The 26,389-nt window shown below is 36.5% G+C and overlaps 1 protein-coding gene, 1 long non-coding RNA gene and 2 pseudogenes across 2 annotated transcripts; all 4 read right to left on the bottom strand.

The window, feature by feature from the left end:
* Positions 1 to 6,887: 6,887 nt before the first annotated feature.
* On the bottom strand, positions 6,888 to 9,179 carry LOC125593077. Its single transcript, XR_007328992.1, has 2 exons — positions 7,962 to 9,179; positions 6,888 to 7,296 (listed from the first exon to the last, which is right to left on the bottom strand). It is a non-coding gene; the product is annotated as an uncharacterized LOC125593077 (long non-coding RNA).
* Positions 9,180 to 12,443: 3,264 nt separating this feature from the next.
* Positions 12,444 to 17,464, bottom strand: LOC106417477 (annotated as a pseudogene).
* Positions 17,465 to 21,791: 4,327 nt separating this feature from the next.
* Positions 21,792 to 24,005, bottom strand: LOC125592755 (annotated as a pseudogene).
* On the bottom strand, positions 24,002 to 24,747 carry LOC125592754 (disease resistance protein RPS6-like). The gene is made up of 2 exons (XM_048768142.1): positions 24,180 to 24,747; positions 24,002 to 24,100 (listed from the first exon to the last, which is right to left on the bottom strand). Exons 1-2 carry the CDS (start codon positions 24,465 to 24,467, stop codon positions 24,002 to 24,004), a joined length of 387 nt encoding a protein of 128 aa, XP_048624099.1. The 5' UTR covers positions 24,468 to 24,747.
* Positions 24,748 to 26,389: the final 1,642 nt, after the last annotated feature.

Below are 26,389 nucleotides of genomic sequence, written 5' to 3'. Positions count from 1 at the left end.
TGAGCACCCAAGTTATGCTTGAAGACGCCCTTCCCTTTACGGTCGCTCCTGCGGTTGGTAGAGTTGGTGGAAGAAGTTTCTTTCGTCTCTTCCTTATCCCAATGCGCACACAACTCCGTCCAGACCGTGTTGTTTATCGACTTTGGGACCTTTTAATAATAAAAAAAAAAGAAAATAGTTTAATAAATAAAAAAATAGTTTAATAAATTAAAAAATTGTTTAATAAATTAAAAACAACCTTGTTGATTTCCCACTTCTTCTTCCACTCGTGGATCTGCTTCCCATAGTTGTCCATAACTTTATGGACGAAGTGGTGATAGATAAAGAGCGTCTCATCGGAATTCCAGTTGAATTCAAAAAACATAATTAGTAGAAAATATATATTAAAGATTAAAAATATAAGTAAAAAATTAAAATACTTACCGCAAACTGACGAAACCGCAGATGCTGCTTGTCGGTAGGGAAGTCAGTGAAAGTCGGATGTCCCTTGTCGAGGGCCGAGTACATCATACGGTAGATCCATGCGCTGATCTCGTTCCCGGATCGGTTGAACCTAATAAAAAGAACAAATTATTAATAATGAATCAAATTTTAACGAAAAAAATATGTTTAATTACCATGTTTGACCCCGTCCATGTGGATACGGAGTCAGATAGGGAAGATGGTCACGACCGGGCTGTCGAACCAACTCCGCAACACTCATCACTCCCGGAGGACCCGGAGGAGCAGGAGCAGGTGCAGCAGAGGGAGATGTATGGTAGGAGCTGTGGGGCGAAGCGGAATTCTGAAAATGGCTGGAATCCAGAGACTGGCTCCCCGTACCACCACGACCACGACGCTGTCGAGGCCGGGTCTGATCATCATTAGAACTGTAAATTAAAAAAAAATATTTAATAAATATTGAAATATATAATTTTTTTTAAAAAAAAAATCCCAAATAATAGTTTTTAATCACAAAAAAGTTTTATAGATATTAAAAATGTTTAATAAATATATAAAAAGAGTTCTAATAAACAAAAAATAGTTTTAATAAATAAAAAATAGTTTAATAATTACAAAAAATAGTTTTAATAATATTAAAAATGTTTAATAAATATAGAAATTTATATTATATATATATATATGTTTTTTTTTTAAATCCCAAAAAATAGTTTTTAATCACAAAAAAAGTTTTATAGATATTAAAAATGTTTAATAAATATATAAAAATAGTTCAAATAAACAAAAAATAGTTTTTTATAAATAAAAAATAGTTTAAAAATTACTAAAAAATAGTTTTAACAATATTAAAAATGCTTAATAAATATAGAAATTTATATTATATATATATATTTATTTTTTTTAAAAAAAAATCCCAAATAATAGTTTTTAATCACAAAATTAATAAAAACTAAAAAAAAAAATTCCAAATCAAGTGAATACCATAATCAAACTCGATTTTACAAAATCCTACCATTCACCCTAACAAAAATCTATAAATATCATTCCAAAATCATCAGATCTACTTAAAAACCTAACAAATCTAACCTAAGAGAGTGAGATAGGGTTCATACATGATCAGTGACTGAAATTGTGGAGGATTAGGGCAGAAATCGCGAGAGAGAAGGAGAGTTTCGGCAGAGAGGGTGAGAGAGAAGGAGAGCTTGTTCGGCGGAGAGAGGAAGAGAGAAATGGGAAAGAAGATCTGGTTTGACCTAACAAAATGAGGCGTCAGACGGAAAATGTCCGTCAGAATTTCCTCGGAAAAATTATATATTTCCGTCGGAATTTCCTCGGAAATCATTATTTCAATTTTCGCGAAATATTTGGCGGCTTAGTTTACCCGGTTAAATGAAAATATTCCGAAGAACCATGTTTCCTCGGAATACCCTCGGTAATTTCCGAGGAAATTCCGAGGAAAAAGGGTTTGGGGTTTCAAAACATCGATTTTTTTGCCGTATTTCATTTCTTATACAATTGTAATGCATACTATTGAGGATTCTTTCTATAGATGATCATAAACCATGAAATAACAAAATTTCAAAAATAATTGTAAGTATTCCCTTTACCGTTTATTAAAATGTATAAGTGTTTCTCTTTTGTTGTGTGGTTTTCGTTCATGCAATCGTAAAAGTGTTTGTTATTGGGTAAAACACCAAAGTTTGACTTCATAATCTGGTTAAGACACTTAATGAAGGTTATATACGTGTTATTCAATCCGCAAAACGTTGTTTTCGGTTTAAAAACCCATAGTTCCTCGGAATTTCCTCGGAATATTCCGAGGGAATTCCGAGGAAACCCTTATCTTCCTCGGAATACCCTCGGTAATTTCCGAGGAAATTCTGAGGAAAAAGGGTTTGGGGTTTCAAAACATCGATTTTTTTCCGTTTTTGATTTCTTATACAATTGTAATGCATATCATTGAGGATTTTTTGTATAGATGATCATAAACCATGAAATAACAAAATTTCAAAAATAATTGTAAGTATTCCTTTTACCGTTTATTAAAGTGTATAAGTGTTTCTTTTATGTTGTGTGGTTTTCGTTCATGCAATCGTAAAAGTGTTTGTTATTGGGTAAAACACCAAAGTTTGACTTCATAATCTGGTTACGACACTTAATGAAGGTTATATACGTGTTATTCAACCCGCAAAACGTTGTTTTCGGTTTAAAAACCCATAGTTCCTCAGAATTCCCTCAGAATATTCCGAGGGAATTCCGAGGAAACCCTTATCTTCCTCGGAATTCCGTTGGTATTTCTATTAAAAAAAAAAGTCGATGCTAGTCAGTTTCCGAGTCATCATCACCAGATGAATCTGAATCTGGATCTTGGTGAAACTCTCCAATCACTGGTTCATCCTCTACGTGAACGACGGCTTCCTCTCCAAAGTCGGTTAAATCGACTACAAGGCCAACTCCAGCTAAATCTTCTGCTGCACTTAAGTTGCCGGATGTGCTTGGTTGTAGTGGGTCTTCCAGCTCAAAACTTCCTTGAACTCGGCCTCTCGGGTTGAGTCTTGTAACAGTAAGACTTGGATCTTCTCTGTTCCTTACCGGGGGTACTTGATATAACAAACCTGTAACATTTAAAAAATTATTAGTAAAATTATAAATTAATACACATGATGATGAATCATTCTGAATAATTAACATTTAATTACCTGATCGGCATGAGAAGCAAGAATGAAAGGATCATAATATTGCAGCTTTCGCCTCGAATTCACTGATGTAACACCAATGCATCTGTTCTCACACCTCGATCTAGAGTGTTGTCTTGCCAATCGCAATAGAAAACAGTACAGCGCAATCCAACTATGCCCAAATACTTGATTTCCAAAATCTCATGTATGTGTCTGTAGTATACATCATCTCCTGATGCAGAACAAACACCAGCATCATAAGTCGTACTCGAACGTCTCCTCTTCTGAGTTGTGAATGCATATCCTCGAGTACAAAATCTCGGATATGACTTCACAACAAAGTTTGGTCCAACGACCATCTCGCATATCCAATCGTCAAATGTTTCACATCTTGCCAAACCAGCAGACACCTATTAATAGCACATATATATGTTATATCAATAAATGTGAATTAGTATAAATATGTGATAAATGATATTCTAATTTGTTTAAAGCACTCACATAAGTAAACATCCATCCAGCAAATTCTCTCTGCTTCATTTCTTCTAGTTCGTCCTCTGTGGCGTATCTATATTCGAACCGCTTTTCTGCCATGAAAATCATGTACATATGATGACAATGATGTAATTAATTAAGGTTTAAATTTCAACTTGTTAAAATAAAAATTTGTAAGCTAATTTATTTACCTCTCATATTGAAGAACATCTTCCCAGTTGGTGAGCAAATATGTTTGCAAATTACTGCGCTCCTGCTCAGTAAGTCGACAGTCCTTTTGTTTTCCGCTAAGTCGTCCAACGTCTGTGAAAATGTCTGGAACCGTAACATGATATATTGCCCGTTCGCCTCTATCATCATGCCGAGCAGGTCTTCTGTTTTTGGTCTGAACTTCTGCTGGAAAGTAGTACTCGGCAAAGTTTGAAGTTTCTTCATTGATCATCTGTGCGACTATAGAACCTTCCACCCTACTTAAATTTTTCACCATCTTCTTCAAATGGAACATATATCGCTCATACAGATACATCTATCTATACTGCACAGGACCACCAAGTTCCAATTCTCTTGCCAGGTGAATAACAAGATGCTCCATAACATCAAAAAATGAGGGAGGAAATATCTTCTCAAGGTTGCACTGAATCACGGCTATGTTAGTCTTCAAATTTTCAATACCTTCAAGAGTCATTGATCTCGTGCATAAATCGCGGAAGAAACCACTTATCCCTGCAATTGCTTCATGAACATTTCGTGGTAATAGTTCCTTGAAGGAAAACGGAAGGAGGCGCTGCATCATTACATGGCAATCATGGCTTTTCAAGCCAGTAAACTTTCCTTCATTTCTGTCGATACAGTTACGCAAATTAGATGCGTAACCGTCTGGAAATTCCACATCGTTTGAAATCCAATCAAAGAACGCATCTTTTCCCTCTGCATCAATTCGGTATATGGGAAAATGAGCCCTACCATTCTCATCAACATGAAGTTCTGAACGAGCACATATATCGACTAAATCCAGTCTTGACTTCAAATTATCCTTTGTTTTACCTTGAATATTAAGGATCGTGTTCATGAGATTGTCAAAAAAGTTCTTCTCAATATGCATGACATCTAAATTATGCCTTAGCAGATGATCCTTCCAGTATGGCAGATTCCAGAAAATACTTTTTTGTGCCAGTTATGTAGGTCTCCAACAGCATCTACCGGAAAATGCTCATGTCAACCGACGTCTGGCGTCCTTTCTGCACCAAAATCTCTTAGTTGTGTCTTCAAATCTTTCCCACAAATTTCCGGAGGTGGACTGTCAAACACCCTCTTGTTCTTCGTAAACAAATTCTTACTCCTACGATATGGATGATCAGGTGGTAGGAATCTCCTGTGATAGTCAAACCAACACGTTTCCCTTCCGTGTTTTAGTTGGAAAGCATCAGTGTTATCTTGACAATATGGACAAGATAGCCTTCCATGCGTTGTCCATCCAGATAACATACCATATGCTGGAAAATCACTTATTGTCCACATTAGTACTGCCCGCATTTGAAAGTTTTCTTTACACGAAACATCGTATGTTTCAGCACCTTGAGCCCATAGTTGTTGCAACTCATATATTAGTGGCTGAAGAAACACATCAAGTGATCTCTTAGGATGCTCTGGTCCGGGAACGAGAATCGAGAAAAACAAAAACTCTCGTCGCAAGCACAAGTTTGGGGGTAGGTTGTATGGTGTAAGAATGACTGGCCATAGAGAATATTGTCTTCCACTCTTGTCAAACGGGCTGAAACCATCAGTACATAATCCAAGGTAGACATTTCTTCTCTCATACGCAAAGTCGGGATACTTTGATTGGAAATGCTTCCACGCTTTTGCATCTGAAGGATGTCTGATCTCACCATCTGTTGAGTGCTCCGCATGCCATCTCATTGGTTGCGCTGTGCGTTCAGACATATACAACCTCTGCAACCTTTCCGTCAAAGGCAAATACCACATCCTTTTATATGGCACTGGAACTCTTCCACTCGTATCTTTATAACGAGGCTTCCCACAAAATTTGCATGTAACCCGCTGTTCATCCGCCCTCCAATAAATCATGCAGTTGTCGCTGCATACATCTATTACCTGATACGATAAACCAAGACCAGCTACGAGTTTCTGAACCTCGTAGTATGAACCAGGAGCTACATTATCCTCGGTTAGAATACCTTTTACAAAATCAGCAATCGCATCCACACAGTCTTCAGCCAAATTATAATCTGTTTTAATGCCCATCAATCTTGTAGCAGATGATAAAGCTGAATGACCATCTCTGCAACCTTCGTACAATGGTTGCTTTCCAGCATCCAACATATCATAAAATCTCCTAGCTTGTGCATTGGGTAAATCTTCTCCTCTAAAATGATCATTTACCATCTGCTCAGTACCTACACCATAATCTACATCCGTTCTAATTGGTTCTTCTAATCTAACCGCTGGCTGAGGTTCGCTAGTACTACCATGTTCATAATCAGTTTCCCCATGATGATACCAAATTTTGTAACTTCGTGTAAACCCACTCAAATATAGATGAGTCCAAACATCCCACTCTTTAATAACCTTTCTATTTTTACAATTAGAGCAAGGACATCTTAACATACTTGTTTTTGCTTCCGGTTGTCGGTGAACTAACCCCATGAATTCGGTTATACCTCGTTGGTATTCTTCCGTAAGCAATCTCGTGTTCGGATCCAAATGAGGTCGATCGATCCAAGAACGAAAATAATTTGAAGAAGACATGTTTTTTTATGAATCAAATTCGTGTGTAAAGAGAGTAAGAGGGAGGATGAAGATATGGAGTGAATGAAGAGGAAGAGGGGTGCTTGTATTTATAGTTGAAATCCTGCCGACAGACCGAAGAAATTCCGACGCCAACGGCTAGTTCGTCGAAATTTCCTCGGATTTTTTAAAATCCCCCAACGGCTCTCTAACGGCTATAATATATCCTCGGAATTCATCGGTTTTTTCCGAGGAATACATTTTTCCTCGGTATTCCATAAGAATATTCTGACGGATTGATATTTCCTCGGAATTCCGTCGGTATATTCCGAGGAAATTCCGAGGAAACTAAATTTTGTGTTTCCTCGGAATATCCTCGGAAATTCCTCGGGATATTCCGAGGATTTCATTTTCCGTCGGAATGTCCATCAGAATACCGTTGTTTTCTTGTAGTGTTCGTAGACAAAATCACTTTATTTTCTCATCTAATACTTTTGTAATGCTGGAAAAGTTTTCGTGAAACAAACATAAAGAACCAATCAAGTAAAATAAATGATTGTTATTGACATACATAACGGTGTTTCAAAACATTTATAACCAAAAAAAGTTAAGAGTGCAAACTGTGGAGTTTCACAACTCTCTCTAACTAAACACTTAGAAATACTACTAGAAAAGCATTATACTAGACATCAGATTATATCTAGTTCGATAGGATTGAAAACCATTGCTTAAAATCCATCTATGGTCTCACTCTCTTTTGAGCATGTCTCCTTCTCTATGATATGCACTGTTTTGACTATGCTGGTTCCTACTTTGTTCCACCCAAATGTCTGCAGAAGCATCCACATTTTGCACGGTTTTAGTATTCGTTCCAACTGTCGTAGATTGTTGTAGAGAAGGTATATTAGGATATATCAAATCTTTAAGACATTGGCTCCTACAACGTTTGTAAAAAGACATAAAGTTAAGTAAATGGCTTAATATGACATGATGGTAACAGGTTATACGAAGTTTAACCTTAAAATTTAGAAATATCATTTGTAAATTCTGCTAGACAAACTGACTAACATGTAAATAATTGTGATTATTATAGTACATATTGGTGTGTAACCGGCTAAAATTTTATGTGTCTTTTTAAACATATTATTAGCTTCACCAAAATGAAATATAAATATTAGAAAATGTTATTATCAGGATAAAACATTCACAACTCAGCTAAGAATAATCTTAGCTTTAAAAAGAATGATTAGACGGCTAACTAAACACATAACAAGAAAGTCATTCCCTGAAACAAAAGCAAATAAAATTGAAGCACAAGATATCAAGAAACTCTTGTGGAATCTGCCCAAAATACTAACTTTTGCACAATTAATATTTTGATTTAGGTTGCAGGTTTACAGCTTGAACATAGCAAAGGGGTAAATATACAACTAAATTTCCCCAAAAAAATGACGCATAAAGCTAAACTATTTTCCTAGAATTAAGTCAAGAGACAAAACCACAAAGAAGCCAAATCAGAAACAAGTAAATCACATCACAAAGAAACCCAAATCACAAAGATGCATTTAAAAAAAAAAAGAGAGATAAAGAAATCTAGATAACCTGGAAAGTCCCAAAGCTTATGCTTGTAGATATCAAGTAATAGCTCACGAGTTCTTCATCAGTCGGATGAAATCGAAACCCAGGAGCAAGCCAAGCCACCGTCAGAGTAGTTGCCGGCAAAGTCGCAGAAAGCAGTGAGGAATCAACGGCCATAGATTCGCGATCCAATAAAGCAAAGTTTATACTTATCTCTAGGGTATGGTGGAGGTTGCGAATTATTGTTCTCAATTTTCTCACGAGCTCGCCGGCAGATTTTAGGGGTTTCTGTTTAAGAATGATTTTCTCGAGACAGAAAAATAGAGAGAGAATCGTATGAAGAGAGATATGGTTTTGAAATTTGAAAAATATAGTTTGAAACCCAGCGATTAATTGAAAACCAATCTGACATTAAAGGATTTGGATGAAGATGTCAGAAAATAGGATCTTTGCGTATCTAGACATAAGATTTTGCCTACTCAAAACACATAATTCATGGAGGTTGGCGTGTAGGGGTATCAGTGTCATATTTGCACAGTGTTCAAACAGTTGAAATTGCTATTGTTCTAATTAGAGGAAAATGCGTCGGTAGGAGTCCAAATTTTCCTATTAAGAAACTACCCCTGCCTTGTTTTATGTCCTGTACAAAATTAATTAATACCATTTTACCCCTATTAAGCGTGATTCTACCAAATCCTATAGAAAGATTACATGTGATACGATTTTATCTCAGGCACTAGATATAGTGAAGAGAGAGAAATGAATAAACAAAGAGAGCTAGAATGAAAAAGAGATATGGGAAAACAAACAAAAAAGAGAAGAATAAACAAAGAAGCAGATAAGAAGAAGATATTAGATGAGATATTAGATGCAGAAGTGACAGTAGACACATAAGCTATGGTAAACGCTGCAAACATCAGAGCAAGACTTCCAAGATTAGGGGGACAAGGGATGCGACCGCTCCGGGTCCAAGCTCGTGTCTCACCGTATAATACTAATTAAGGGGTCTAATTTTTTTATAATATATATTTTTATATATAAAAAATATAAATATAACAAATAAAATTGAAAAGGACCCAAATTATTTGATATGTATATAGTTTTATTTTCATTACAAAATATTACTGATTAAATTTTAAAAACATTTTAAACATTGCTTAAATATAAATTTTACAGGGTAAAAACAAATATTTTTCGCCCTAGGACCCGTAACAGTGTTGAGCCGGCCATGCACCTCCTTCACTTCCTTCCCCACCACCACCTCCGGTAACAGGAACCCTATCTAATTGCATCATGATCGCCATTACTGCACCATGTTTGTTTCTCGTCTCCTTCACATTTGCCAACCATCTCCTGAAGGTACAAATCTAGTTTTTTGATCAAAATTACATTATTCACTGATTAACATCTCCTTCAATTGCTTAATCTCTCTCCTTTAAAGACATACTCTCCTAACTAAAACATTTCAGTCATGCGAGAAAAAATTTCAGTCATGCGAGAAAATTTATTTTTTGGCTATAGCGGAAAAATGTATATGCAAGAAATTAAATAGAATTTACGGTTTGAATAATATTTTGATTTTAAAAAGTCATTTTTGTCATTAATCATTTTGGACTGAACTATATGCATCTGCATCCAGATGCACCATCAAGGCTCACCTTCATTTGGGTGACAATTTGAGATAAATTTTTAAAAATTCAGTTGGGTGATAAATCTGGATGTAGCATTATAATGCACAAAACGAACATCGATTTGCATCTTCACCCAGATGGATCACCTGGGTGAGCAAACGAACAGGGCCTTGCAGGTTTCTAAAAATGTTTCTTTTTCCGGCTTGAGGGGACGAGACCACTGAGAAAGCGTAACCGTAAGCAACTATTTTGTTTAGAATTAGCAACTAATGATAATGTTTACTTGTTGTTGGTAACATATAACAATTTTTTGTAGCTGTTAGTAACCATTAAACCGAAGCAATGTTATTCTTACATGTTAGAGGTTTACTTACTAACCATCACCGTTATTTGCATTGTTATCCAGATAACTCATGATAGTAGTAGTTAATAATTTTAGTAACATGTAACTGAAACTTCGTCTGCTTTGCAAGCTAGTGGTTATGGTGTACCGTAATATTCCCCCGGCGTAAGGAGATGTAGTATCTCATTGCAGACCCAGTTTTTTATTTACCAAGAATATGCAATTTCTTGCAAGAATAGCAATATTGCTTCGATGTAATGGTTATTAACACCTACACGAAATTGTTATCTGTTACCAATAACAATTAGATGTTATCGTTAGTATATTGTATATACAACAAGTTTCAAGGATACCATTCTAAGTTTGGATACTATGCGGTAATGTTAGCTTTAACTTGGTGTAGACATTTTGATCACTGCCACTATTACATATTTAGCTTCATCTCAAGCCTTATTTTTGGTAGAGATTTAGTAATCCATCACGCTTAATTACACTTGATAACACATTAACGATATCGCCTAACATATTTAACTAACTCATTATAAATAGAAATTAAGTATAATAATTTACGTTAAATAGTTACAAGAATGATTAGTTTCATTATTCATACAAAGATAAGGTCATAAGCACTAAGTTCATGCATAATGATAGACGTTAACTTAATTTGTGACACGTAATTACACTATATAACACACTAATGATTTCAAATAGCACTATTATGTACACAGTTTAACTTAATTACATCACTTACTCATTGGGCTCAAAATAGAGGATTAAACTCATCATACATGATAGGTTAACGAGATGCTTGTACATGTACATGCTAGCTAAAAGATGTTTGCGTGTAGGCCGTAATAAATTTTAGACCTCAGGTTTAAAATGTATAGCCAGTAATTTTAAATTTGCTTGTTATCATGTAGAGTTACATCACTAGATAAAAGTTAACCCGTAACAATTTCGAATAGCATCTTTAACTATTTCATGACTTATTTATTGGACTCAAATTAAAAGATTAAACTCATTGTACTCTTATACTCTTAAAATTTTGTTAACTGCCCGTGCTAGCTAAAAAGACATTTGTGTATGGGTCATAATAAATTTTTGGCCTCATGACATTATGTTATCATATAGAGTTACTTTGCTACATGAAATGAGTAACTCCTTTGTTCCTTTGTTAGTACTATTATGTAAACAGTTCCCCTCGAATATGATAGTGTTAACAGTATTATATACACCTCAAGGAACCATGTTATCAGTTACATCCCGCCATACAATGTAACAAACATATATTCTTGTAGATATTGACAGCTTGTTGCGAGATTTTTTTCTGCTGAGTAGCGCGAAATCCAACACAAATATGTGGAGGAGAAGAATCTATGCACAGAGCTAGAAAAAAATAGTAACCTACGACAGTACAAGCAATCTTTTGGAGAATCTAAAAATGATCAAAGAGAAAACATACGTGTAGCTAAATGAATGGCAAAATCGGCAAGACAACAAAATTATCTACAGAGCTTTTAGTTTTAGAGCGCGTGGGATATTTTGCCAATATTTCACTCCATTTGGTATTTTCAACCGGTTGACTCTATTATTATTCCCTTTATATATCTACTTTTAAATTTTACGTATGCCACCTGTGTATTTACTATTTAGGCTGCCACCGCATTTATCTTAATACCTTGGGGATTAAATGATTTAAACACTTTTCAGTTGATTTGAACAACCAAAAAAACACTTTTCAGTTGATAGGCCTAACACCATGTACGTTTTGTGAAGGTTACTGCCCGTCAACGTTTGCTGTAACTATGTTTCGAGCTGAAGCTATAGAATCGAATTCATGAAGCAACAGAACGTGCGAGTGTGAGGTAATCGACACATCTCATAGATGGCTGTTGACTTACCCATCCATGGGGGTGTACTTTTCACTCAACATCCGTGGTTGGACTATTGTGTCCTCAAAAGGTATTCATTTAGCTTCGAGGTTTTAAGTTCATAGTTACGTGAGCTGATAAATTATATGGAGTATTGCATTTTTCTTATCAGTAGGCCTTTTTAGAGGGAGCCAAGGCTAAACATTCAATATGTGTAGGAGAGAGTTAGGACTTCTAGCCAAAGTTGACATCCATATCCACCACTGAATGAACACTCAATATGAAGGTATATGGACTTGTCCTTGTCATGTAAACCAACGTAACCAACTCGTAAACAATCCTACTGAGACTGGTTCTGGGTGAGGCAATGATGATTCTTGCTCTTCTTTGTTCATCCATCACTGAGATGACCTCGAGAAAACCTTCAGAGCTAGGGGAAGATAGTCAGCAAGCTTGGTGTTTTCAATAGGGAGTCCGATACAACCACCTGGCGCAAAGATTTGTCGAAATGCAGATTGGCAAAAAAAGTTATGAAGAGATTTAGTTCTAGATGGAAAGCCCAGCTAGTATATGAGCTTGATCCCATTAGCTCTCAATAGCTGTTTTTTTTTTCAGTGGTCACAACGAGTTCCAGAACCAAACCGCTGTGGTCGCTTCACTATGACACCAAGTTGTTTTATTTTATCAACATAATCAGGAACAACAAGAACTTTCAGATCCAGAAATCTCTCCTTTACCAAACCTACAATCATGCATCTTCATATGCTTATGAACTATAACTTGAGACAGGAATTGTTCTTATAAACGCAACTTTGCTATTACTGTTCAAGTGTCCCTAGTGTGTTTAGATTGAGCTTCTCTTCTTGGAAAATTAATCTGCACAGAATCACAAAATATATAACAACATGACAGTTCCCTTATATCTCTACAGAAGGCTGAACCTCATTCGTTTCTTGCTCCTTGTCTCTGCATCATCATCACGTCTAGATTTGTCCCCTTCTTGAGTTTTATCTACATCATCCTTTATATCCTCCTCAACCCCATCATTATCACCATCGCCAGCTTTATCATCCTCATCCTCATCACGTTCAGATTCTTCTTCGTCCTCCAAAAGCTGTACACCACAAGCTTTCACTTTCCATTTCTTATAAAAGACTTTGAAATGAAACACAAGCTCGCTGAAAGTAGCTTCTTCAGCTTCAGGGAAATCCTGGTCTAGACAGAAAGAATCTTCAAATGTATACAGACGTTCCTCCCATCCACATATATAAGGCATGTCGCGCTGGTTTGATCCATATTGGACAGTGAGACCATTTTGTTTACCCCTAAACCTACAAGACACACGCATGGATAACTTCTTCTCCTCTCCATGGTCATCAAAGTCATCAAATAAATAATTAAGGCGCCAAGATACAATGTCTTCATCATCCACGAGATTAATATTTCCTCTTGACAGCAAGATGCAAGCTTTGAATCTAAGGGATGGAGGAAGAGGTCCTGGAGTCTGATTGATCTTTAGGAAACCTGAAGTAGCTTGGTAAGTGAAGTGTGCAGGCACTTCTACACCAGGTACGAGCATAAATTCATCATCATCACTTTCAACTTCGTCACCATCATCATGATCACTTTCAACTTTGTTCCCATCATCATCATCATCATCATCATCATCATCATCATCATCATCATTGGCTGCATTTATGTCAATAATAGGATCAGGGAACAAAAGTCGTACACCGCAGCCTTTCACCTTCCAGATGTTACCATGGACTAGGAACTCAAACAGAAGCTTGCTCAAGGTGGCTTCTCCAGCTTCAGGGCAATCTTGGTTTAGATTAAAAGAATCTTCAAATATATACAGATGATCTTCCACTTCTTCAAATCTAAACGGCATATGGTGCTCATTTGATCCATATTGGATAGTGAGGCCATTCTGTTTACCAATAACGTTACAAGACACACCATCCTTGTGCATAATGAAACCCTCATCGCATATTGACAGCAAGATGCAAGCTTTGAATCTCAAGGATGAAGGAAGAGGTCTTGGAGTCAGATTGATTGTCAGGGAACCTGAGTCAGCTTGGTGAGGGAAGTGTCCGGGCACTTCTTCACCCGGTAATAACACATATTTGCAGTCTGATGTGTGGATGAGCCTTCTCGCGTTTCGACTCAGGCCATAACAGCCAGCAAAGTTTATGCAAATATTTGGATTATGAAAAGAAGAATCTATTCTCTCTAAGCATACACAGTCTTCTGCATCTAGAGACAGAAGGGAGTCTGGAAGCGGTGGAAGTGCTTCGAGCAATCTGAATCCTTTGACGTCAAGCTTAATGAGCCCCGAGAGACGTGTGATGCAATCTGGAATAGTGTTGAGACCATAACTCCGTAAACATAATGATAGCGCCTTTGCGGGTAGACATCTCGATAAAATGTAGTTAACCTCCAAGTCTGATGCTAATATCAAATCTGGCCACCTGTTAGGGCCCCGCTCGATTACTGCTTCAAATAAGTCAGGAAAATCTTCAAATTCATCGTCACCCCAATTATGATGCTCACTTTCGCCACTCTTACGCAGACCAAGAAACTCGAGATTCTCCAACTTGGAAATATTTGGAGATATCTTTTTCAGCTCCTCGCATCCATACATAACTAGTATGCACAGATGAGACAGATTCTCAATCCATGGAGGAATTTCCTCTATACTTGTCTTGCACAACAACAAGACTTCAATGCTGGCAGGAACATTTGGGAACTCCTTGAGGTTTCTACACCCAGACATATCCAATTTATTAATATGAGCCAAATAAGATTTGATTGATAATGGCACTTCCCGTATCGCAGTCCCTCTCAGATCGAGTCTTTTCAAACTCGAGCAACCACTGAGTATTTCTAGATTCAAGCAACCAGTGAGTTCTTTCAAACCCGTGCTCTCAGAGAGGTTCAGTTCCTCGAGATTGATTAAACTACCCATAGAAGAGGGGAGCTCCTTCAAAAGACAGCAACCGCTAAGTATGCACCTTTTAAGCTTAGTGGCATAGCCAATAGTGCTTGTGAGCTCTAACAAACCTTTGCACTCGTGGAGATTTAGTTCCTCGAGACTAGTTGCATTTGAGAGATCTGGAATCTCTTTCAACCACCGAGACCAACTCAAAACCATCCGCTTGAGGCGCTGGAGAGGCTATACAAAAGAAAAAGAGGTAAGCTTTAGAGAAATGACTAATCGTGCTTTACATGCAATACAATACAAAAAAAAAAGGTGCCGACTTTTTTTACCTTGATTCCATCCCAAAGCTTCTCAAGTTTGCTTTCTGTCATGATAAGTTCGACAAGAAACTTGCAAGAGAACTTGGAAGGCAAAAAAGTCAATGGATAGTTATGCCACTCTAGAAGTCTGAGTTTGTCGGGAAGACAGCTGAGGCCTTCTTCGGGTATGCGCACGTTATCAGAGTAGACACTTAGAAACTGTAGATTCTTCATCCCTTGGAAGGCACTTTTACTTATTTGGATATCCACCTCTCCCCATTCTTCTAACTTAATGCCCAGAATTTTTCTAGTACCCTAGAATAGATTATTCAAAAAAAGTTATTTAGATATCCACCTCTCCCCATTCTTTTACTTATTTGGATATCCACCTCTCCCCATTCTGTCAGCTTAAGAAAACCAAGGAGACAGAAGACTAGAGAGAAACTTACAGTATCTTCATCTTCAAGTAATTCAGAAATATCCTTCGTATCCATCAAGAACTGTCGCTTTCCAATTTCCTTCGTCTTTTTCTTGACAATATCTCTCCCCATTTGTTGCAGTAATTTGTGCATCCTTACGTATCCGTTTTCTGTGGATATGAGACTTTTCTGCTCTAAGTTCTGAAGCCCATGGTCGACATCCAAATCACAATCTTCAAGAAAACGTTTAACGCGATCAACCGTGAAACCAACAAAGAGACATGCAATATACAGAAAAAGAGCTCTGTCTTTATCATCACTTAAGCCGTTGTAGCCAAATATTAGAATTGATTCAATTCCTTTGTCAAGGCTAGACTTGAGCCTTGGTACTGCACTTATCCACTCGTCCCTGGATTTTCCTCGTAGAGACGATCCTAACACTCTCAGGGCCAGAGGGAGACGACCAGCAAGTCCAGTAATTCCCCAAGCAAACTCATAAAAATCAACGTATTGAGTTTTCTGATAAGCCGACTGAAATTTACAATAATCGGAGTCACCGAGAGAAGTCATCTCATTACTTCCACTGACATACTCAATAAAAGCTCTGAACTGAAAATCAAAAAAGAATCGGGTATGCAAATCTCTGATAATGCTAGGACCATAATCTATAGACTTTTGACCGAAAGCATATTGGCAGAAGATCTGAAAGGCCTCAACTTCGTCTGGAAGTTTAATATCGTAAATACATTTGATGCCTTGTGCCTTGAGAAGGTTTCTATCTTCGGTTGTAATGATAATAACACTACCGGGACCAAACCAATCAGCCTTTTTTGCCATTGCCTCTAGTTTCAACAAGCAGTCCATTTCATCAAGAACAATCAACACCTTTTTGTCTCTCAGCCTTTGTTCAGCCACTCCCAAGTGACCAACCTTACTATCCTTTTGGTTGAAAAGCCGAGACAGTAACTCTTTCTGACAATCCAACTGATACTTATGATGGGAGCCACCGAGAGAAGGCATCTCTTTACTTCCCTTGATATCCTCAATAAACGTGCTGAACTCAAAGTCACGAGAGAACCGGTCGTACAAAGCTCTGGCAGTGCTCGTCTTACCAATCCCAGTAGGACCCACGATCCCTAGGAACTTAACTTTAGCATCTGAATGTTTGCTCAACAACGACATTATCTCCTTGATACGAGCTTCCATGCCAACAAAGTCATCAAAATCTTTTGATGGTGTAAAACCCAACTCATCCATAAGATCTAAAGCAATTTTGTTGATCAAATCAGCTTCACTGTGCCTAACAAAAAAAAAACAGACATCATCAGAAGTAGGTACAGATAATAAGTCTAGTGAGAGTACAAGTGGACGAACCATCTGCTAGAGTCGTAACCAGCTATATTGGCTACATCCACCAAAGCTCGTCTCCATTCCTTCTTCATCTTTTCTTCTTTTCCCACACAGGTTCTGTCAAATCCCTTTCCGAAATCTCCCGTCTGCTTCCTCACATCAGATGGATCCACTCCGTAGAAAATGGTTATCACTTTTTTTTGTTGATCCTTTTCTCTCCACTCCATGATCTCCACCAACTCATCCAAACACCATCTCGAAGAAGCGTAGTTACGGGAGAGCAAGACAGTGGCAATCCTTGATTCTCTGATCGCTTTTACGAGCTCGGGACCGATAGGTTTGCCTCGATCGATCCCGTCATCGATGAAAGTTTGATTCCTTTGCTTTCGAGCTCTTTCAGAAGGTGACTAAGAAAGCCTTTGCGCACGTCTCCTCCACAGAAGCTCGGGAAGACATCATGCGTCCACGTGAGAGAAGAAGAAGAAGAAGCAGCCATGAATTAGAGATTATTAAGTTTGACAGACCCTAAAGCTTTGATAAATTAGAGATTAGATGCACTTAATTGGATTTTGGAGGGCAGAGGGTTTCCGGTAAATCGTGGAAGTGTTCGTCTACAAATCGTTTCCGGCGAGACTCCCGCTAAGTTCACTTTAGCTTCACTGACGGACGGGGAAGATTGTGCCGTACTCTTTCTATGCTTGGAATCTGGGCTTGGCCCATTACTTGATATCTGCAGGCCCGATTGATTTTGCCACCAAAAGTCCTTGTCCATAAGATTGATTCAGACCACTTTAGTTTGGTCGTGATATGGTTGGCTAGTATATTAAAGATTTCTGGTGGGTTCACTGGGATTTTTATTTTGTGTTCATTTTCAGATATTACTTTTTTATGAAATTTTTACGTTAATCTTTAGGTACACCTCCAATCCATAATCTTCAATGTTTACAAGGGTTTCTTATGTTTTTCATTCTCTTGCAATCAAAAACTGGATCAGTATATATGTATCAAAAACATCTATTTTTTTATGTATCAAAAAGACCTTATTTTGGTTGTTCCTTCATACCCTTTATCTCTCTTCAACAAGTACCGAGTCCTTGAGCAACTTTAAAATCGTTTCAGCTCTTGTCGCTACACAACCTGTTCCTTGCCTTGCGAGCTTGGTAAATGTCTCGTATTTATTCTCATCTTCCTCTACCAGGCTTAATTGGTAGAGCTTTACCATTATATTCTACATTATCCAATCAACGATTATTAGAAAAATATTTACTAAATGTTTTCCAAATGCTTTCTCGCAAATGCTCTCATACGGATGTGGCAACCCAGTTGGTTTAAGCGCAGGCGTTGGTGTTGTTGCGCTCCTGGGTTCGATCCACCGTGGGAGGAGTGTCCAGGGCCTTAACCGGTACAGACGCAGGCTGGCTCCGGGCCTAGGGGGAGGGAGTAGAGCCGAAGGCCCGAACCCACCACCTGGTAAAAAAAAAAAAAAAAAAAAAAAAAAAAAAAAGAAAATCATTACATTATAATTTATAAAATTAAAGAAAATATATAATTAATTCATTTATTTTATTTATTAATATCATAAAATTATCTTTATACCCATAAAATAAACTTTTGATTTCTAAAATTAATTTACAAAAAAAATATTTTTAAAAATAATAATATTTCACATTTAAAATAAATTAAATTATATAAATTATATTATATTTTAAATGTGAAATACTTATTTTAAAAATAGATATTTCAATTATAAAATTTATTTTAAAATAATATTGTTCGATATAGAGATAATTTTAAATTATTAAATAAAATAAATTAATTATATATCTTTTTAGTTTTATATGTTAATATATATATATATATATATATATATATATATATATATATATATTAGAAATATATTCATTAAAAATAAATATATTATATATTATATTCTAATTTTTATATCTATCTTATTAAAATAGGAATACAAATAAAAAATAACCCTAAGATTTACTATTTATTAACTAGTAATTCTTGGGTTTACCCCCTATGGTGAACCTCTAGGTTCACCAACCAATATGATTGCATTGTTTCAAATTCGATATCTTTTATAAAAGAAAATAAAATATTGTAAGTTATATTATGTTTTTAAAATAAAAAAGTAAAAAAAAATAGTAGTTACAGGAAAAAAAATAATTTAAAAATAATATTTTTAACGTCGTCAGCAATACACTAAACCCTAAATCTTAATCCCTAAATCCTAATCCCTAAACCCTAAATTCGAAATCCTAAACCCTTGGGTAAACCCTAAAACCTTGGATAAATCATAAACTCTAAATCAAAAACACTAAACACTAAAACCCTAAATCCTAAACCCTAAACCCTTGAGTGTTTTAGTGTTTAGTGTTTTTGATTTAGAGTTTAGGATTTATCCAAGAGTTTAGGATTTATCCAAGGGTTTAGGACTTACCCAAAAGTTTAGGTTTTAGTATTTAAGGTTTAGTTTTTTCCTGACGAGCGGTAAAATATTTTTTTTGTAATTACTACTATTTATTTATTTTTATTCTTTTATCTTTTTATTTTAAAAGCATAATATAACTTGACAATATTGTTTTTCATTTTATAAAAAATATCGATTTTGAAATAACACAATCCTATTGGTTGGTGAACCTAGAGGTTCATCCTAGGAGATGTGAACCCAAGAATAAGTCTTTATTAACAATGGCATGCCACTGAAGTTATTAATAACTTACCTTTGACGATTCTTTGTTTTTTTCTCTTTAATTAATGAATTTCCAAAAGAAAATTCTAATAAAAAAATTATGGCAACAATAACTAATAAACCTATCTTTTTTTTGTCTTTTCTTATTTAGTATATATATGTGTGTCTGAAAATAATTAATTCCATATATACATTTCGTAATTAAATACATACATTGTATGGTAATTATTTTACTAATTCCATATATACACAATAACTGATTCCATATTAATCAAGCTACTTTTTCCTATATAATTATATTTTTATTTTTTATAAGTAATAAGTAAAACAAAAGTCACATTAACAGAATCATTTACATAATATATAGATTAATATATAAATATATTATGTTATATATATTTTCATATAATAATAGTCCAATGTAAATTTAGTATAATAAATGTTGAAAAGTATAAAATATATATCACCATATATATTAAATGATATATACAAAAAATTTATTATAAATTATCATTAAATTTTGATCCATAAAAAAAATTTACTTTTGTGTGGATATACTGGTCATATTCTAAAATATCGATGATACAATTGATGGTTTACAAGATAAAAAAATACTCAATATAAACTATAAAATTGTTTTGTTTAGAAATATCATATGAAACAATTGTTTAAAAATTACTTAATATTTATTTAAAAAAAAAAAAAAAACATCCGCGCAGGTGAGCGGATCAAACTCTAGTTAATTTTATATAGCATACTCATACTGCTTTACCAAACATCATATTGAACAGTTTAGCAAAAACATATAGCTTCTGCAGCATACTGTTTCTATAACATAGTGCTACTGCTTTATCATATGCTCTGCCAATCAAGGTCTTACACTCTACTACTTTCTCTGTCTGGGTCACTCTTCTTGAGCTAGATGAATTTCTAACCTGGAACCAATTGGTGATAAGAGGAATGACTTATCTATCTTATATATTGCTTAGGATTCCTTCCAACTATCGATGTAGGATACTTTGTGTCTAATACGTCCATTCGAAATGATGGCTCTTCAAGAGCCGATCTCAGAATGTTCGAGCAAAGATCGATGTTTCAACTTTGGACCAGACCGATGGGGATCTGGTCGGACTATATGGAACGGACTCTGATACTATGTTAAGCTAGGTGAGCTTCCAACCTAAAAGTGATAAGAGGAATAGTCTATCTATCTTATATATTGCTTATGATATATTGCTTATGATCTCTTCCCACTACCGATGTGGGATACTTTGTGACTGATACTTCTCAAGCAGCACATGCGAAGAGCGACCTCACAAGTCTGAGAAAAAAAAACAGAAACAAACACATGTATCTACACATTCCATACGCATAAGAACATACACAACCATTGAGATTCTTGCATAGTTAAACCAAAACTGTGTTTCTTTACGTCTGTGGTTGGATTATTGCATACTTGCGTGACTGATTAATTACATGAAGTGGGATTATTGCTTTTGTTCGTATCTGTAGGCCTTTTTGGAAGGAGGCAAGGCTAAACATTACTTGACCCTCAACATAAGTAGGAGAGATCTATTGGTTAGGACTTCTAGCCAAAGTTGACATGTAAAGCCTTGTAACCGACTCATCATATACATTCCTAGTATCCCCACTGAGACTGGTTCTTAGTCGAGGCAATGCTGATTTTTGCTCTTCTTTGTTCATCCTTCACAGAGATGACCTCAGTCGGAAAAAAAACTTCAGAGCTAGGGTAAGATAGCCAGCAAGCTTAGTGTTTTCAGTAGAGAGCCTGATAAATCCATCTGGCGAAAAGATTTTTCCAAATGCGGATTGGAAAAAAAAAAAAAAAAAAAAAAGCAATTCTCTTAGATATAACTTTTAAAGTTTTTGTGACAAAAATATATCTCAAAAACTAAAATGACCAAAATATGATTTTTTAATTTTGAAAATTTTAATTTTTTTTATTTTATAAAATTTGAAATTCTAAACCCCGAATTCTAAATCCTAAACCCTAAACCTACCCTAAACCATATCCCTTAACTTTAAACCCTAATATCTAGATTAATTAATTCTAGGGATATAAGTTTATATTTACTTCTTTTGAAAAACATTTAAATCTATTTTGTTTATTTTTATTTTTAAGGTCTATATTCGTAAAAAAAAAAAAAATGAAGAGATTCATTTGTAGATGTAAAACCCAACCCGTATATAATCTTTGATTCCACTAGCTCTCGATATCTGATTGTTTTCAGTGGTCACAATGAGCTTCCAGAACCAAACCACTGTAATCGCTTCACTATGACACCAAGTTGTTTTATTTTATCAACATAATCAGGAACAACAAGAACTTTCAATCCAGAAATCTTTCCTTTACAAAACCTACAATCATTCATCTTCATATGTTTATGAAAAGTAAATAACAGCATGACAATCTCATATACCTACAGAAGGGCTGAACCTCATTCGTTTCTTGCTTCTTGTCTCTGCGTCATCATCATGTCTAGATTCTTCTCCTTCTTGAGTTTTATCTGCATCATCCTTTATATCACTTTCAACTTCGTTCCCATCATCATCAACAACATTATCAACTGCATTTTCGTCAATCCTAGAACCAGGGAACAAAAGTTGTACACCGCAGCCTTTCACCGTCCAGATGTTGCCATGGACTAGGAACTCAAACACAAGCTCGCTCAAAGTGGCTTCTCCGGCTTCAGGGCAATCCTCTTTTAGACAGAAAGAATCTTCAAATATATACAGATGATCTTCAAATCTGATAACTCGCCATGGCAGATGGTGCTAGTTTGATCCATATTGGACAGTGAGGCCATTCTGTTTACCCATGATACGACAAACAACACCACCCATCAGTAGAGTGTCATCTTCGAAACTATCGAATGTTGACAGCAAGACACAAGCTTTGAATTTCAAGGATGAAGGAAGAGGTCTTGGTGTCATATTGATCGTTAGGGAACCTGAAGCCAGCTTGGTGAGGGAAGTGTCCAGGCAATTCTTCACCCGGTAGGAGCGCATATTTGCAGTCTGATGTGTGGATGAGCTCTTTAGCGTTTTGATTCAGGCTGAGGCAGCCGGCAAAGTTTAGGCAAATATTGGAATTTTGAAAAGAAGATTTTATTCTCTTCAATTCTACACAGTCTTCTGCATCTACATAGAAGGGAATCTGGAAGGGGTGGAAGTGCTTCGAGCACTCTGAATCCTTTGACGTCAAGCTTAATGAGTCCCGAGAGGCTTCTGATGCAATCTGGAATAGCGTAGATACCGTAACTCCTTAAACATAATGATAGCGCCTTCGCGGGTAGACATCTCGATAAAATGTAGTCAACCTCTAAGTCTGATAGTAATGTCCAACCGCGCTTCAAGTGAGGGTCCCCCCACTTGAATACTGCTTCAAATATGTCAGGATGATCTTCATTTACACCCACATCATCATCCTCACTTTCGCCACTGTTACGTAGACCAAGAAACTCAAGATTCTCTAACTTAGAAACGTTCCGAGATATCTTTCTCAGCTTCTCGCATCCATACATGATTAGTTTGCGCAGACGAGACAGATTCTCAATCCATGGAGGAATTTCCTCGATACTTGTCTTGCACAACACCAACTCTACAATGCTGTCAGGAACATTTGGGAACTCCTTGAGGTTTCTACGCCCAGACATATCCAATTTATTAAGACAAGACCAATTAAATCTGATTGGTGACGGCACTTCCCATATTCCAGTCCAGCTCAGATTGAGTGTTTTCAAACTCGAGCAACCACTGAGTTTTTCCAGACTCGAGAAACCACTGAGTTCTTTCAAACCCGTGCTCTGTATGAGATCCAATTCCTCGAGATTGATTAATCTACCCATAGAAGAGGGGAGCTTCTTCAAAAGAACGCAGCCGCTAAGTATGCACCTTTTAAGCTTAGTGGCATTGCCAATAGTGCTTGTGAGCTTTAACAAGCTTTCGCACTCGTCGAGATCTAGTTCCTCGAGATTGATTAACCTACCCATAGAAGAGGGGAGCTTCTTCAAAAGAAAGCAACGGCTAAGTATGCACCTTTTAAGCTTAGTGGCATTGCCAATCGTGCTTGGGAGCTCTAACAAACCTTGGCAATCATCGAGATCTAGTTCCTCGAGACTCGTCGCATCTGAGAGATCCGGAATCTCTTTCAGACACCGAGACCCCCTCAAAACCATCCGCTTGAGACGTAGGAGAGGCTATACAAAAAAAAAGAGAGATAAGCTTTAGAGAAAAGACTAATCGTGCTTTACACGCAATACAGTATAAAAAAAGTGCAGACTATTTTTACTTTGATTCCATCCCAAAGCTTCTTAAGTTTGCTGTCTGTCATGATCAGTTCGACAAGAAACTTGCCAGAAAACTTGCAAGGCAAAAAAGTCAATGGATAGTTATGCCACTCTAGAAATCTGAGTTTGTTGGGAAGACAGCTGAGGTCTTTGGGTATGCGCACGTTCCTAGAGTCGATTACTAGAAACTGGAGATTCTTCATCCCTTGAAGGCACTTTTACTTATTCTGAGATCCTTCTCTATCCATGACATGAACAGTTTTAGCTTTAAGCCTATAACTTTGTTTCCAGTAGTACCCTACAATAGATTATTCAAAATTTCAGCTTGTGAAAACCAAGGAAACAGAGGACTTAAGATTTAAACAAAGAAAACTTACAGTATCTTCATCTTCAAGTAAATCAGAAATATCCTTTGTATCCGTCAAGAACTGTCGCTTTCCAATCTCCTCCGTCATTTTCTTCACAATATCTCTACCCATTTGTTGCAGTAATCTATGCATCTCTAAATATCCGTATTCAATGGATATGAGACTTTTCTGCTCTAAGTTATGAAGCCCATGGTCCACATCCAAATCACAATCTTCAAGACAACGTTTAACGCTATCAACCTCAAAACCAAAAGAAACATGCAATATACAGAAAAAGAGTTTTATCTTTATCATCATTTAAGCTGTTGTAGCCAAAACATTAGAATTGATTCAATTCCTTTGTCAAGGCTAGACTTGAGCCTTGGTATCGCATTTTTCCACTCGTCCCTGGATACGATCCCAAGACTTTCAGACCTAGAGGAAGACGACCAGCAAGTTCAGTAACTTCCCAAGCAAGCCCATAAAAACCAGCATCCGGAGTTTTTTTGACGAAAAGCATATTGGCAGAAGATCTCAAATGCCTCAACTATACCTGGAAGTTTCATATCGTAAATACATTTGATCATTTGTTGTTTGATGTCTCGAGTTTTAACCCGATTATCTAACTGCAAGTGCACAGTAAAGTACGCAGTAGTAATACGGGATCGAATCCACAGGGACCGATGATCACACGTAGAGTTGCAGACAAGTTAATAGCTACAGCGAATCAAAATATATTTTTGATGGTTTTTATTTAATTTTCTCTAGTGTCACAAAGCATAAACAAGCATGTAAAAAGATGATTTAAACGATTTGAAAACTATTTTAAAACAAACGTTGGGCATTGGGAATTCTCAGGGATTTCTTTTTAATCAAGATACAATTAATGGAAGACACAGGGATATATTAAGAACCGTCTAGAACTCAAACACGATATTAGAATTAACCTACTTCCGTAGCGCTAATTCTCTATGTTATAGAAATCTCCACACTAACTTCCGCTGAGTTTCAATTTCTAAACAAGCATTAAGAACAGGTTCAATATGTTCACAAAGCGCAATAACATCAACTTCCGAGGGTTAAGGACACTTTGCTCATCTAAAGTATTTTCGGAAGTTCAAACAATCACTTTCGGTGCATCAAACAATCTGAAATCATGAACTAAGTGATCAATTCAGTTCAAGCAGTAAGAAATCCATTAGATGAAGAACCAAAACGTAATCCCTTAGTCTACACACGTTTTATGGATCAAAACATCAAGAAATCCCCTATGAGAACCCCTAAACCCAACTAGATGACTACTCACACATAACTAAGCAAGAACAAAACGATTTTGATGAAGAAAACATGATAAGATTGTATTAAAACAGAGTAAAGGTTCAGAAGATCTTCTCCAAATGGTTTTGAGATGAACTCCTTTACAAATCTTCACAAATCACACCAAAACAAGTACAAAACACTCAAATCTTCTCTCTAGAACTTGTAAATCTCCTCCTTGGTCGCCCCTGGTCTTTTCTGAGTCTCAAAGGTCGAGTTCTTCTCTGAATTATTGAGGGGAGTGGGTAAAAAGGAGTGAAAAGCTCGTTTGTGCGTGTGGAGCCCGTAGAGCCTGAGATCGGTCGATCCACATAGACCGGATCGGTCGATCTAGTGCATGAAAGCATAGGATCGGTCGATCCACATTGACCGGATCGGTCGATCCCACGTCCTGTGCGATCAATACTTCATTCGGTCCATTGTTCGGTCTATCTTGCTTCTGAATAAATCCCGAATGCGTTCTTTTCTTTCAAGCTATCTAGTAACCTGCATATTACACTTAAGAACACCAAAACGCATCAAATAGACCAAAACATTAATTAAAACCGACCATTTAATTGCTCCAAAACGAGTTTAAAACCGTTAAAAACACGGAATATCAACTCCCCCAGACTTGAATCTTTGCTTGTCCTCAAGTAAAGAGGATTAAAATTTGGGAGCTCACTAACCCTCAGTAGACCTTACCTTGTGATTTCGCTAACCACTTGAATCAGAGACTGTCAAGGCTTTCATTCCAAATCCCTACCAAGACCTCGCAAACCTTCCCATATTTCAGACCTGCAAGTCTCAGTTTCAAGTAATCAACTCTTTACATTCATTAAAAAGGGCGTGACCTTTCCACCAAAGATATCTCCATCAGGTATAACGGGCTCGGTGTATGGGAGGCTGTTTTAGTGTTTAATTAGGTGAGGCTCAAGTGTTTG

This window comes from Brassica napus, chromosome C9 (assembly GCF_020379485.1).
Source record: "Brassica napus cultivar Da-Ae chromosome C9, Da-Ae, whole genome shotgun sequence".
NCBI lineage: Eukaryota > Viridiplantae > Streptophyta > Magnoliopsida > Brassicales > Brassicaceae > Brassica > Brassica napus.
The sequence above is the reverse complement of the archived record's forward strand: the minus strand, read 5'-3'. Positions and strand labels throughout refer to the sequence as shown.

Coding starts and splice junctions, on each gene's coding strand:
- LOC125592754 (XM_048768142.1), bottom strand. CDS start 24,467: ATGATGATAAAGATAAAACTCTTTTTCTGTATATTGCATGTTTCTTTT. Junction 24,101..24,179: donor TACTTGAAGATGAAGATACT/GTAAGTTTTCTT, acceptor AATCTATTGTAG/GGTACTACTGGAAACAAAGT.